This window comes from Abramis brama, assembly GCF_963993115.1.
Source record: "Abramis brama genome assembly, chromosome: 15".
In the NCBI taxonomy this organism is placed as follows: domain Eukaryota; kingdom Metazoa; phylum Chordata; class Actinopteri; order Cypriniformes; family Leuciscidae; genus Abramis; species Abramis brama.
Genome location: NC_139977.1, coordinates 14,569,517 through 14,584,236, shown reverse-complemented (window position 1 = coordinate 14,584,236; position 14,720 = coordinate 14,569,517). Strand labels below are relative to the sequence as shown.

The 14,720-nt window shown below is 37.8% G+C and overlaps 1 protein-coding gene across 2 annotated transcripts in view; it reads left to right on the top strand.

The window, feature by feature from the left end:
- Positions 1–14,720, top strand: part of taok1b (TAO kinase 1b) — a 38,139-nt gene that overhangs the window by 17,158 nt on the left and 6,261 nt on the right. For both annotated transcript variants that reach the window (XM_084137153.1, XM_084137154.1), the window contains exons 2-17: positions 2,917–3,148; positions 3,257–3,328; positions 4,632–4,733; positions 4,854–4,899; positions 6,039–6,135; positions 7,414–7,527; positions 7,605–7,696; positions 7,789–7,882; positions 8,465–8,546; positions 8,668–8,835; positions 9,998–10,198; positions 10,322–10,459; positions 10,751–10,987; positions 11,333–11,461; positions 12,530–12,733; positions 12,865–13,104. In XM_084137153.1, the coding sequence (XP_083993279.1) occupies positions 3,017–3,148; positions 3,257–3,328; positions 4,632–4,733; positions 4,854–4,899; positions 6,039–6,135; positions 7,414–7,527; positions 7,605–7,696; positions 7,789–7,882; positions 8,465–8,546; positions 8,668–8,835; positions 9,998–10,198; positions 10,322–10,459; positions 10,751–10,987; positions 11,333–11,461; positions 12,530–12,733; positions 12,865–13,104 (2,148 nt within the window). In that variant the 5' untranslated portion in view covers positions 2,917–3,016. The remainder of the gene's footprint in view (positions 1–2,916; positions 3,149–3,256; positions 3,329–4,631; positions 4,734–4,853; positions 4,900–6,038; positions 6,136–7,413; positions 7,528–7,604; positions 7,697–7,788; positions 7,883–8,464; positions 8,547–8,667; positions 8,836–9,997; positions 10,199–10,321; positions 10,460–10,750; positions 10,988–11,332; positions 11,462–12,529; positions 12,734–12,864; positions 13,105–14,720) is intronic.

Here is a 14,720-nt window from a genome sequence, read left to right as displayed (position 1 = left end):
CAACGCTTGGGAGACATTCTCGTCAGTGCAGCAGCTGTGAACTCGATCAGGGCGGGTCTATGTTGAAACGGCAGTGTCTGTCAACACTCGTGGGCGGGGCCTGTGCTGTAGTGACGTCACTAAAACAGCATTCTGAAAACAGGTCGTTGGGAGACACTGCTGATGATTTATGGGGATTAATAAAAAAGGAGTGAGTGGATTTTTATCAATATTGGCTGGTTGTGTACACACACTGCCAACACACATTTATGTCCAAACAGCATGCAAAAGTGAATTTTGCATAATAGGGGACCTTTAAGTTCTCAATATGCACCCTTTAGGTATAAAAGTGTACCTTTTGAAAAGGTATTACCCCAGTGACCGCTTTTGTACCTTTTGTTCTGAGAGTGTACGAAAGTAAATACAGATGTCAGATGACATTAACTCTTTCCCCGCCATTGACAGAAATTTCTGTAATTTATGAGACAACGCTTCCCCGCCATTGACGGAAATTTCAGGCTTTCAGTGTTTTCACTTTTATAAGGTAGGGGGCGCTTTGACATCATCTGAAAGAGTACTGAATTTCTTTATCGAAAGATGTGAAGTAGTAGCAGAAACAAGCGATAGTATATGTAAGCAGATGCAAATGTAAATAATGTGATCATCAACATTAAACAGCACAGGCCTACATCAAAACTGCCTAACGTTACTGAATGAATTGTTGTCCCAGGACGAGGTTTAGGACTTTGCAGGCTATGCAGAGTATGTGTGCGGAGTGGAGCGCCAACGATTTCCCCTCCGCGCTCTTAAGCGTTCAATAATCACTACGCTCCTGGTTCACCATTTCCCGCTCCACTCCTCACTTACTGATATCAAAAACACTGCTCCATCTTCACTCCCTGAGGAAATTTGTGGCTAAAATATTTATATGCTTTGAAATCTCACCCAAAATCTGTTCATAACATGTATTAAATACTAGGAGAATAGTTTCAATGTGGTTTATTGGAACACTCGTGTGCAAATTATTTTTTCCTAGGGCATGCCAAGCTTATTACATGGTGATCAGCATTGAAAGTTAAATATCACTGCTGCTTTTTGCAGTTCAGATTTTGTTTGAAAAGATGAACATTTTTGTAGTTTTTTTTTTTTGTCAGTTATTTTATCTATAGGTCGCTACATTTGTTACAGATTTCTGCTCATTCGAAATCAGATACATTTTTTGATTGCGTTTGTGAATAAGTGCTACCTGTTTAAAATGTGCTTTCACTCGATCATATTCAGCAGCCTATCTAGAAGATACAAACAAAACCTGTATTGGATTTAGGACCACATAAGGAAGTGGCCCAAATCTGAATTGAAAAGATCAGATTCTATGTGGTTTATGAGTCACATATGAGCAAATGGGTTAGTCCACATTTGGTTAGTCCTACCTGCAGTCTGAACTTGGCCTTAATCACCCTTTCATTTGCTCCGGTTGAATAGAGTTGGTGCTACAAGGCCTGAATTTCGGCATACATAATTTTTTTCCGCAGGTTTCGTGCTCACACACATAAAGCTGCTTCTCAAACTGCTTGGGATTTCCCAATTGAATTATTTTACGTTGCTTTTGCTCTTAAACTGTCAAATACACACAACATTTCATGCGTTTGGTCTTAAAGGTCTGTAAGGATTATTCCTGTATTTAATTTTTTACAATTAAGACAATCCAGTGTTATTTTACATTTGATTACTTTGTTCAATTTCTGTAGTTCTGAATATTAATTTTAGATCTACCTGAAAAACCTAAAGCACTGTTTATTCAATTTTTTTCTTTATTCTGTTGTTTGTATTTGTGCTATCATTTGTAATTTGTTTGTTTGTTCTTATTTTATTACTGTCTACTTTTTTTTTTTTTTTGTAAATTCAATTCAAAGTTTGAAATCAAGCTGCTTTGTGCTGTGTGTAAGCTACTGCACAACAAACACACAGCACAACAAAATTATAAAAAAACAATTGAGTGAGCAAACATTTAGGCTAGGTGAGATTATTGTTATGGTAATTCATCACACAGGGTTCCTGCGCAGTTTGGAAAAGTATGGAACAATATTTGTTTTTCCAGACCATTGCCCCTATTCAGTTTTTAAAAAAAATTATAAATATTCTTATTCTTAATAAAAAAGAATTTCTAAAAATAAATGTTTTCAAAAGTTTTCATTTTCAAGCCCTCCCCAAAACACCATTATCTTGAACGGCCAAAACGCATTAAAAGTTTTCAGTTTTTAATTGAATATGGTGTCATGTAGCCCAAACGGCACATAAATCAGACTGTACTTTGCTGTTTGGTGATCATGCATCATCAAACCACATTTACAGTATCAAAGTGATGTTCAGAGGAGAATATATGCAGATTATAAAGCTTTATAGTTTTCTTCTCATCATGCAAGAATCTTATCACTTCGAGAACCAATGAAAAACAGAGAAAATCTTTATTCTATATTTATATATATTCTATATTTATATATATCTACAGATGACTGTACTATTCAGTGAAAATAATTCTGTGGGAGCCATTAATTTTAAATATGGTCTGAAAAATCGTTTGGAAGGAGGTCTGGAAATTTGAGTCTGGAAAAGTATGGAATTTTGAAATGGAAAATGTGAAGGAACCCTGTTTATATGTGAATATAAGTCTAAATTAAAATCCGTTCGTCATATAGGCTAAAGCAATTAAATAGATTCTGTAAAAAACGAAGGGGTGTTAGACACCCAGTCTTCTATTTTGGATGTGATTCATTGTCAAAACAGGATACAACTAAAAAGAAATGAATGAAGAATTTGATTAAAACGCTGAACGTTTTTATTATTGTTTTTTATTTTTTCAAAATGTCTGGCTGAAAGCCTGATAAAGTGTCAACTCTATTACATTTGTTGATTAGCCCTGTATTTGTTTACCTGCAGGTCTCTATGCGTACACTGCCTCCCTCTGGCAGATGAGTAACCAGCGGGGCCTGACGGCCAGATAGTCCCCTGCGAGCGCGGCGCGGCCCCGGCTCGCAGCATGCCCTCCACCAGCAGGGCAGGGAGTCTGAAGGACCCCGAGATCTCAGATCTCTTCTTCAAGGAGGACCCCGAGAAGCTCTTCACAGACCTCCGTGAGATCGGTCATGGCAGCTTTGGCGCGGTCTATTTTGTATGTTTTATCTATTTAATAGGATTTGTCATTTTAATGCATGTTACAGTACATTATGAAATGTTTGGGAGATTAAATTGTGAAATATCAGATGTGTATATTGCTCAGGCACGGGATGCGCGGACTGCAGAGGTGGTGGCCATCAAGAAGATGTCCTACAGTGGGAAACAGTCTAATGAGGTCAGTTTTCCTACGTTCCAGAGTCATTACATACAGTCATGCAACAGTTTGGTTGTGGATTCAGCTTTTCCTTTTGAGGGTGGGCACAGTGATAGAAATGATTGCATTACACTTCTAAGACTTTTTTCATGTTTCATGCTCACCAGGGCTGCATTTATTTGATTAAAAATACAGTAAACACTGTAATATTGTGAAATATTACAATTGAAAATAACTTTTTTTTCTATTTTAATATATTATAAAATGTAATTTATTCTTGTAATGCAAAGCTGAACTTTCAGCATTATTACTCCAGTCTTCAGTGTCACATGATCCTTCAGAAATCATTTGAATATGCTGATTTGCTGCTCAAGAAACATTTATTATTATTATTATCATCAATGTTGAAAACAGTTTTTTTTGTGGAAACCATACCATTCAAGAGTCTGGGGTGAGTAGGATATAATAAAAGAAATGAATGGAACTTTAATTTGATCTAAAGTGACAACGAATAAACACATTTATAATGTTACAAAAGATTTCCATTTCAAATAAATGCTGTTCTTTTGAACTTTCTATTCAGAAAAGTGTGATTTTCACAAAAATATTAAGCAGCAAAAACTGTTTTCAGCATTGATAATAATAACTATTATTAATTTTACTCAGTTATTAATCTATCAGCATATTACAATTTTCTGAAGGATCATGTGACACTGAAGACTGGAATAGTGGTTGTCACAGGAAAAAAATACATTTTAAAAATGTATTAAAATAGAAAAAAAGCTATTTTAAATTGTAATAATATTTCACAATATAACCTTTTTTACTGTAGTTTTGATCAAATGCTGTCTTGGTGAAAGACAATTGTATGAAAAACATGAAATCTTGATTATTCCAAACTAATATATATTTTAGTCTCTTTGTTTCATACTCCCAAACAACTATGGCTTGGCTCTCGAACAGTGACTTGGCTCAGTATCATACGAGCAAATTAAAGTCAATTGCTGAAGTCACATTAAATCTCCTGTAACACCTCAGATTGAAGTGCAGCACCAATGCCATTCATACTTTAGCTGGTGGCAGCATTTCCTTTGTAATTTCAGATTAGCAGTAATCGGATTACACATAATCTCTGCAAAGAATCCTTCAGAAGCTTTAGGACTGACTTTCTTTTTCAGGACCTGTACTAGTAAATCGATATGTCCAGTCTGCTCTTGTCAATAGTGGATACAGTGATCAAGTGGAAAATTGGAATACATTGTATGCTTTTCCGGCCAGTTTGAAAGAAGACTGTTTGACTTGATGCTTTCTTCTCTTTACTTAGAAATGGCAGGATATCATTAAGGAAGTCAAGTTTCTCCAGAGAATACAACACCCAAACAGCATAGAGTATAAAGGATGCTACTTGCGGGAACACACAGCATGGGTAAGATCTCTTTCTTTTTCTCTTCTGAATCACTCATTCTCACTATCACTCTTTGGCATGACATGTTAATGAGTGCATAAACACAATATTCATTTTATCATCTTTTTTCCCCCTCTTCAGCTTGTCATGGAGTACTGTTTGGGCTCAGCCTCGGACCTCCTTGAAGGTGAGATACCAAACATATGGCTTCATGTGGAAGCATGATCAGTATTTCATCCAAAATGTGGGTGTTTATTTATTTATTTGTTTATTTCATCAAAAATGATTTATGATCAAATCAAAGCTTTAAAGACACAATATGTAAGATTTTTGCATTAAAATATCCAAAAACCACTAGCCACTAGTGTCATATATTTTATTTGCTTGTGTTGTGTACTAACATTATCCCAAATATTTACACCAATGTTTAAATCCAGAGAAATTCGCAATTTAACCAGTGTAACGTCCCTCCTCATTGCGTCGCCTGTCAATGCCGTCATCCTCGGTTTCCGCTTTTGGTGCCGTAGAAACCATGGCAACATAGCAAGTCTAATGAAAAAATGTGGAAGTAGTCATTTTAGCGTCTGGCACGCCACTCCTGTTGTTGTTTCGTCATGGACCTCAATTATTCGTTATTGTTTGCAGCAGGTTTTGTCGAAGAGTTTTGGACAAGATGAGAAATAAAACAAGGATCAATATCAGTGTGATAATTAAATACACAGTATGTGTTAAACATAACTTAAATAGTAAGTCAGCCTTTTTGCAAATGCTGTGGGTACGCTTAAATGTGCTTTTAGTTTAATGGTTTTGTACACGTAAAACTGCGCTGCGTTACCCCACCATTTAATTTGACAAATAAAGTGACATGTATGTGTAGTAATTTAGCAATGAACATTACGTTACTTGCGGCTAATTAAAATTAAATAAAATCATGTGATCAAATTTAAAGGTTATAAAAATCTATTTTATTTCATACCTCATTCATGAACATGATTTGAGTCCTGTCAACTCCCATCATTCCACGCTCCTTCATAGCGTCATCAAACTATGCCTTTGTTATTGTTTTGAATATGTGACCTCTAGCGGCAAAAATTATATACTGTGCCTTTAACGTTTACATTTATTATTACAAATAATAGAGCATAGTGCTAGCAACACCAAGTTATGGTTTTGATTCCCAGGGAATGCATGAACTGACAAAATGTACTGTATATCTTGAATGCAGTGTACATCACTTTGGATGAAAGGTCTGTCAAATGCATTAATGTAATGTAAATCATTGTCACTTTGATGAACATGCAACTTTACTGTTTTTTTTTTGTTTAGTTCACAAGAAGCCCCTTCAGGAAATTGAGATCGCAGCAATTACACATGGTGCTTTGCAGGGCCTTGCATACCTTCATTCCCATAACATGATTCACAGGTTTGTGGGTTTTTCTTTTTCTTTTTCCTAGTAGTGTTGGGCATCGAGAACTGGTTCCACAGGAACCAAATGAATTTCATGACTGCTTCCGCTAATAGATTTTGCATTCTTGCTCTGAAGACAAGAAACCTTGTTGGAATACTCTGGGAGGGTTTCCTGCACATTTATTCATTTGCGGCACAGTGCAGTCTCTAATTAAATTGTTTTAGCAAGTCTGCATTAGGGTTGTGCCGATGGCTGACCGATATCACGATGGTGAGCCACCATCGTGATGCCACGCCCCCCACCCTGTCAGACCAGACCAGCCCAGTCTCACGGCAGTTCGTGTGTACACCAGTGGTTGGGAACCTGGCTCTTAGGCAAAAATCATGTGGCTCGCAAGGTCTCTCACCCTTTACCAACGAAAGATAAAAAAATTAAGACGTGCGTGTTCAGTGCTGTTCGCGAGTGTCACGAGTCACCACAGCAATCAACTAACCGCTTACGTTTCTGTGGTAACCTAACCTAAAAGTTACAGCTCCTGCACTGGGATTCAAGCAGCTGCTGCTTGTTTAAGGTAACTTAATGGCAAAAATCATTTTAGAACAGCAGCGAAAATGTAAAAGTAGGCTATATAAACTTTAATATATCCTTTTATTGAAACGGGTGCTTTGCTGTTCAAAGAGACATTTCGAAACATTTCACCCGCTGGCCGCTGGTACTTTCACTTTTGCCGCAGAGACCCTTATGTCCAATAAATGTGTCGTATTGTTGATAATCCGCGCAGATTCCAGTTGACGATTCTAGCCTGAGCCTAAACGGCAAAATAAACATAAATATTTCAAAATGCCAAGCCGAGTATTCCCGTGGCGTAAACACAATAGAAGTAGCTACACTCTCTCTCTCTCTCTTTCTCTGTCCGTGATGGTTTTACTGTAAACATCGTCAACTGCCAATTTAGGGGACATCGCCCAACCCTAGTCTGCATTGAATTCAATGCAAGGGACGACAAACATACAGACCACTATTGTCTGATTCACAAACATGGTTCTTATGGTCACAAAGTCTCACAAATAAAGTTACAATGAAACATTAGTAGTAATCAACCTTTTTTTCCATATTGTGGGGTACATCCGAGTATTACTGATTATGGAAAAAGAAAAAAATTTAGGATGGGGACTGAGTTCTATGCATGGGTTGTTGATTGGAATTTGAGATGTGGGAAGTCTTCACAGTGCATTACCTGTGGGTGTCAAATAAAACGTTGATTATTCTGTGTATATTGTCATCTTAACTCAGGGATATCAAAGCTGGGAACATCCTACTGACCGAGCCTGGACAAGTCAAACTGGCAGATTTTGGTTCTGCCTCCATCGCTTCTCCAGCAAACTCTTTTGTGGGGACACCATATTGGTGAGCACACTGAGGATCTTTAATAATAATGACTCCATTGACACAGCCTGGTTACTAACACACACGTCTCCTCTCAGGATGGCCCCTGAAGTGATTTTAGCCATGGACGAGGGACAGTATGATGGAAAGGTTGACATCTGGTCTCTTGGGATCACCTGCGTAGAACTAGGTGACGAAGAAGTGCTGCTCATCGTAAATTGAATTGTGCATCTTTCACAGTGTGAAAGTTGAGCTTACTTTTGCCTCTCTCTTTTGCTGTAGCGGAAAGGAAGCCTCCTCTGTTTAACATGAATGCGATGAGTGCCTTATACCATATAGCGCAGAATGAGAGTCCCACACTGCAGTCAAGTGAATGGTGAGTCCTCTAACACAGGGTTTCAATCTTTTTGATGAACCCCAAATATGATCAGTCTCATCCTAAAACGTACTATAGTACTGTACTGTTAGATGTATTAGTTATTTATATCAATAAATACTTATTTAAATTATTTTATTTTAATCAAATTCTTATTTATTTAGTGATGATAAATTCGAACATGAAACTCTAGTGTTGTCTTTAGTAATCTATAGCGTTTTTATTTATTTATTATTTTAATAATTAGAAAGAAAAGAAAATTCTATCATTAATTACCCTCATGTCGTTCCAAATCCGTAAGACTTTCGTTCATCTTTGAAACACAAAGATATTTTTTATAAAATCTGAGTGATTTCTTTCTCTCCATTGACAGCTACGCAACTACCACCACTTTTATGCTTCAAAAAGTTCATAAAGAGAACGTAAAACTAATCCATATGAATTGAGCGGCTTAGTCCAAATTTTCTGAAGAGACTCGATCGCTTTAAATGAGGAACAGATTTAATTAAATTAACTTTATTTAAAAATATTGAGCGATTTCTGCATTAGCGAGTCGATTAACCTGTGTTATTCTTTCCTCAGGACGGATTATTTTAGAAATTTTGTTGACTCTTGCCTTCAGAAAATCCCCCAAGACCGACCACACTCTGAGGATCTGTTGCAGGTGTTCACTTTGCATTGAATTATCAAGACATTTAAATAACCTTTTTGTTTGTTAATCTTAATAATCCACTTGAATACTTAGTTAACTGCCTTATTTTCTGCACTCTTTGCAAAAACAATAGCATGCATTCGTCCTGCGAGAGAGGCCAGAATCTGTTCTGATGGATTTAATTTTGCGGACAAAAGATGCAGTCCGAGAGCTGGACAACCTGCAGTATCGCAAGATGAAGAAGATCCTCTTTCAAGAGTCCCACAATGGGCCGACCACTGAGACCCAGGAGGGAGATGAGGTCAGATCTCAAACCATCCCTAGTTCCAGTGCTTTAACATTGATTGGCTCATATAAATTAATCCAAATGTCTGAGTAAAGATCTGAGTGTTCAAAATCAAATTTAAAGGTACACTATGTAACTTTGGCCCTTTAGCGGTTAAAAAACAAAACTTCATGCATTTTGCGGAAGAACGTTGTTTTGGTTGTGCTTCAGCTAAGTAATATGGTTATCCTACAGCTCATAAAACATTCACTACAAGGCTTAATAGATATAACCAGTTTAGATGAAAATGGATCTCAAGCTGACTAGCTGAAGACGTTACTGTAGCTATACCCATTAATAGACACGTTACTATTCCAGCACAGCGCTACGCCATAATGAAATGACCCTTCACAATAGATGATGCTTTATAATGAACTCTGTTAGAGAGCTACATATGACAATTTATCTGTTCAATAAAATACCTTTCTGACCTGTTGAGTAATAAAACCACCATCTCCGCATCGCTTTTGCAACATTTAAAATCCCTCAGGTCTCACCCTCTCCGAAAAGCCAAGCTAATGTTGATTCTTTTTTTTATTGCGATCTCTTTCGCGTTCTCTTTTTGCCAGCGAATCTCCTCTGTTCGGTGTGATTCAGAGGTGATTCCTCTGAGGTTTGAGATTCAGCAGCTTCACGTCAACCTTTTTTCGCACGTTGTGACAGTTAACCTATGCCGTTCCCACACGTGTAAAAGTAGGGGGACCGACTTTTCTCTATTTATGGATATGACGAGATGGGTGAGTGATGCATGTATGAAATTACCCACAGTAAATCAGGGTAAAATAAAAACAAGATTGATGATTTATTGACTAGTTATTTAAATTAATTTTGAATAAAAAACAATTTCATAGTGTACCTTTAAAACTGAACACTTTTGAAAAAAGGCCGAATGTTCTCCTTTTGTAAGTACAGGATGATCTTTGGGTCATTCTCAAATCCTGGTAAATAACATGACTATCAGGTTTAACACAAACTTATGAAGTTTATGCAGTTTATTTAATAATTTAAAAAAAAAACTTAATTATAAGAATTGTCAGTCATGTTTTCAGTCTTTTTAAGCCAACTCAATGTTTTTTGACTTAAATAGAGTTGTTGTTTTACTGCTGTGCTCTGAACTAATGTTTTTTTGTGTGTTCAGGAGTCGGAGCACAATACTGGTCGCACGGGCACAGTGAGCAGTGTGGGCAGTAATCAGTCCATTCCCAGCATGTCGATCAGTGCGAGCTCTCAGAGCAGCTCAGTGAACAGCCTTCCTGATGCTGCCGATGACAAGAGTGAACTTGATCTGGAGAAAGACCACACTGTTATGTCTAACAGTTCGGTCATACATCTGAAACCTGTACGTTCACACACCTCTTCTTAAAATATCACAGAAACCTTCAGTATAAACCAAAACAGAGATTCTTTATACTAAGTAACTGTGAACAGTGAATATACATTTTCCTGTTTTTGTGTCCATTAGGAAAGGGAGGAGGTTTACCCTGAGGATCCTGAAACACATCCTCGTCCCTCAGAAGCCCAGGCGCCACCTGCACAGCCCCCAAAGCGCAAACACCATCGCAACCCTGAGCACTTTGCCACCATCCGCACAGCCTCCCTGGTGAGGCAGTCAAGTCGAATCTGTACTGAAATGCTTCACAACCCTAGTGTCCACATCAGACTTGTCAAAACTTAATTGCTCATATTATAATTGATCAGCCGTGGCATTGGTCGCTTCCAGTGTAAACACAGTGTAAAATGAATGACATCTCAAGAATTTATTGTTCACTTCCAGTCTCAGGTTCTTGAAATGTTCAACATTCATTTAATTTTTCTTAAACGTCTCTTGATCATTTTTATTCCTCTTCCCTGTCCCTTCATTTCCTTGTGTCCCTCCTCTTGGCTCTTACAGGTAACACGTCAGATGCAGGAACACGAGCAGGACTCTGAGCTGAGGGAGCAGATGTCCGGTTACAAGCGCATGAGACGGCAGCACCAGAAGCACCTTATGGCCCTGGAGAACAAACTGAAAGCGGAGATGGACGAACACAGGCTGAGACTGGACAAAGAGCTGGAGGCCCAGAGGAACAGCTTTGCCAGTGAGATAGAGAAACTTGTGAAGAAAAACCAAGCAGCCATTGAGAAAGATGTAAGTGCGCACGAGACGTGTCACATGACGGAATTCCACCTGAAATCTGCTCAGGAATCGTAAATTCCCCTCTTCCTCATATGCCATTCAAACAGTTTCTTAATCAAGTAATAATATCTTTCATATACATAACTTGGCCAAAAGTATGTGATGCCCCTTTCTGATTAACTGAATATTAACTGTTACATCATAAAATGACATTCTTGAGAATTATGTGCTTCATACTTTGTTGCAAGGGGAGGTTCCTTGTTCTGTTTCATTATGACAAAGGCTCTGTGCACAAAGCTATTAATATTTAATTCATTTATTTATTTATTATACATTTTCATGAATATTGTCTTGAAGGCCAAGTCATTTGCCAATGATGAGAAGAAATTCCAACAGCACATTCAAGCCCAGCAGAAGAAAGAGCTTAGTAGCTTCCTGGAGTCACAGAAACGAGAGTACAAGCTACGCAAGGAGCAACTGAAAGAGGTATAGGCATATTTTCAGCAAGGCTTTTTGCCCACCTATGAATCCACCAATTGTGTTTCATCTTGGTGTAATTCCACCTAGATTGACCTCTATTATGAGATCTTTTTGCATGAACAGTGCAAATGAATCAAGATAAGTGAAAAAGCAGGAAAGTGGGCATGGTCAATACAGCTGAATTAGAGATGCACTGAAAATTCAGCAAACTAAAAAATGTTGTTTGTTTTTGGCTGAAACTATTTTTAAGGGCCAAAATCATTGACTGAGACATTGACATTTAATTAGTACTTCTCCTTAGGCTGGCTTTTTCGTGGAAAAGCTACAACAGGTAAACTTTCCTGTTTATAGCACAAAATAAACATGAATGGACATCAGAAGGTATGTTGGAAGAAACAAGTTACTGAAATGTATCATGTCTTATGTAATCGCTCAATCAGTATTTCAGTCTTGGAAAACGTCGATAAAACAGCTTGTAAACAATGTTACATAATTTAATATTTACCTCAAGATAGCAATTCAATGTCTGTAGCTTGTTAGTTAACTAGAAAACAACTCTAGATAAGGAACATTTTGCTAAATATATGCGCTTATTATTTTTACTCAACATGTTGTCTTCATTATTTAATGTATGTTTGAATAAATCTGCCATGAAAATGTACATCTTTATTATAGCCACCGTTTAAATTTCAACAAATCAGAGTAAAAACATTATAATATAATCAATGAAAAATTTAATATAAAAGAGCCTTATATGCAATTACAATAATTATATAAAAATTAGTTTTGAGTATTTCATGGATTAATTATTAAATTAACTTTATTTTTGATTTTGGTTTCAGTAAAAAAATATATTTCTCAGCATCACTACTAAAAAGTAATGTTTCTCTATTGTTCAGCCATTTGACAATTTTCAGTATACATCCTAGAGGATGAGAAGGACTATTGTTACTAAGTAGATTAAAGTAGATTGCAATTATAAATTTTATATTTATATAAATATAAGTTGCTAAAATGTTTTATTTATTAAGTATTTCCGCTTAACCTCCCATTAATGTTTCCCACACTGTTTAGGAGCTGAATGAGAACCAGTCCACCCCCAAGAAGGAGAAGCAGGAGTGGCTGTCGAAGCGGAAGGAGGACTTTCAGCACTACCAGGCAGAAGAGGAAGCCAACCTTCTCCGCCGACAGCGCCAGTACCTGGAGCTCGAATGTCGCCGCTTTAAACGCAGAATCCTCATTGCAAAACACAATGTAGAGCAAGACCTCGTGCGGGAGGTAATGTTGCGTTTCCTAAACTGTCAAATGTCTATTTTTTTTTTATTGACTAATCTATCCATGATTCCTTCGATTAATTGGATTAAAACCAAAGAAAACTAATATAATGACAAGAGGTTTTCTTGATCCAGGAGCTTAATAAGCGGCAGACGCAGAAAGATCTGGAACATGCCATGCTGCTCCGCCAACATGAGTCGATGCAGGAGCTGGAGGTGAGGCAGCTGGGCACCATCCAGAAGATGCGTTCAGAGCTGACCCGCTTGCAGCATCAGACTGAGCTCACCAACCAGCTAGAGTACAACAAACGGAGAGAGCGAGAGCTGCGCCGCAAACATGTCATGGAGGTCCGGCAGCAGCCCAAGAGCCTTAAGGTGTGTTTCCTTTTAGCCTATGCTTGTTTTTGTAGTGCATACCAGCCGCGGCTTGTCTGTAAGGGCCTGTGGGGCAGCGCCCCACCAAAATATTCATCCAAACATTAGACCTCTATATACACTGAATTAATAATAAATTGTAAATATTTTTCAGATTTTCTAGACTATTTTGAGTCGTAAAGTGAGCAGAATATATTAAAATTTAGCGCATGGATTCGGCAGGCGTGTATCACCGTGTATCTGCCATTGGGGCTATTGGGGCGCTTATTTTCACGTTACCTCGCATAAACCTCGCTCCAGACCAAGACGATATCAGTGCGCTTAAGCTATGTGTCTGCATCAAGTCAGTAACTAGTTGGCCTGTCAAGTCAAGTTAATTCAAGTAACCTTTATTCATATAGCGCTTTTTACAATACAATACAGTTTCAAAGCACAGGGTTCGTACGCTTTGAAAAAACCTGGAAAAGTTATGGAATTTGAAAAATGCAAATTCCAGGCCTGGAAAGGTTTTGAAAAAATAAAAAGACCCAGAAAGTTTTGGAAAAGTCATGGATTTTTTATTTTTTTTTAACACAGCATAATATGTGATTAATACAAAAACTGTTTAATAAAAAAATATTTTGCGTTGTCTTAACGTCCTTATATTCGGGCGGCATAACGTTCAGTTCACTTCCGATTCACTCACTTATTGCGATGTTGCCTGAGGCGAAGTCGGTGCTTACAGAAATTTAATTGAAATGCCAGGAAAGTGGCACGAGCATGCTAAAGTTTTGCAAGCACCGGTGGGTCGAGAATGTAGCGGAAAGAGGATCGCAGCTCTGGCCGCATGTGAAACGATACGCAGCATATTAGCCTACGTCTGTCTCCTGCACGTGAGAGGAGAGAAGAAAACGATTAAATGTCAGTTCAATTGTAAGTTAATTCTTTATGTGCTTAGGAGTGTGCGATATTGTCTATGAACTATGATGATTTTGTAATCATTGTTTTAACTATGTACAGTGTTGGGAGTAACGCGTTACAAAAGTAATGTACCGGTATTATAGTAACTTATTACTTTTTGTTGTAACGCAGTAGTGTAAGGCATTACTAATACATTTTCAGTAATATTTTACTCGGTACATGTTCAGTAACGCTTGCATTACAACACACTTTTAGCCCAAAATTTAATTGTTCAAAAAAAACCCAAAAAAACCCGGGGGAAAAAAACAGCCAGACCGCGAGACATTAACGAATGAAAAATGCAAGTAAGTTATTACCTGTTCGTGGTCAGTCAATAGCCGCGTGTGGTGTCCAAGTTTGTAAATAACGACTAAATGACAGCTTCTGATATATTTGTAAGGCGATTTATTTCTTTCATCTCCCTCTTGCTGGTGTACCTTTGTAGCCTATTGTGTGACATAGTCCAGTAAAGGCTTGTTTAGGGCAGGTTTTACAGGAGTGCCGCGAGGCATGATTTTGGTCTCTGTGCTCGCGCTGGCCAGTGGAAAAGCGGCTAATGGGAGAATATGGTAGAAGAAGACTGACATTCGCGGGATGGACGTATGCGCATTACTCTGTTTGTTCTGTGTTTTCTTTCTAACCAGAGAGCAGTCCGTTTTCTTTCGTTTTGAATTGTT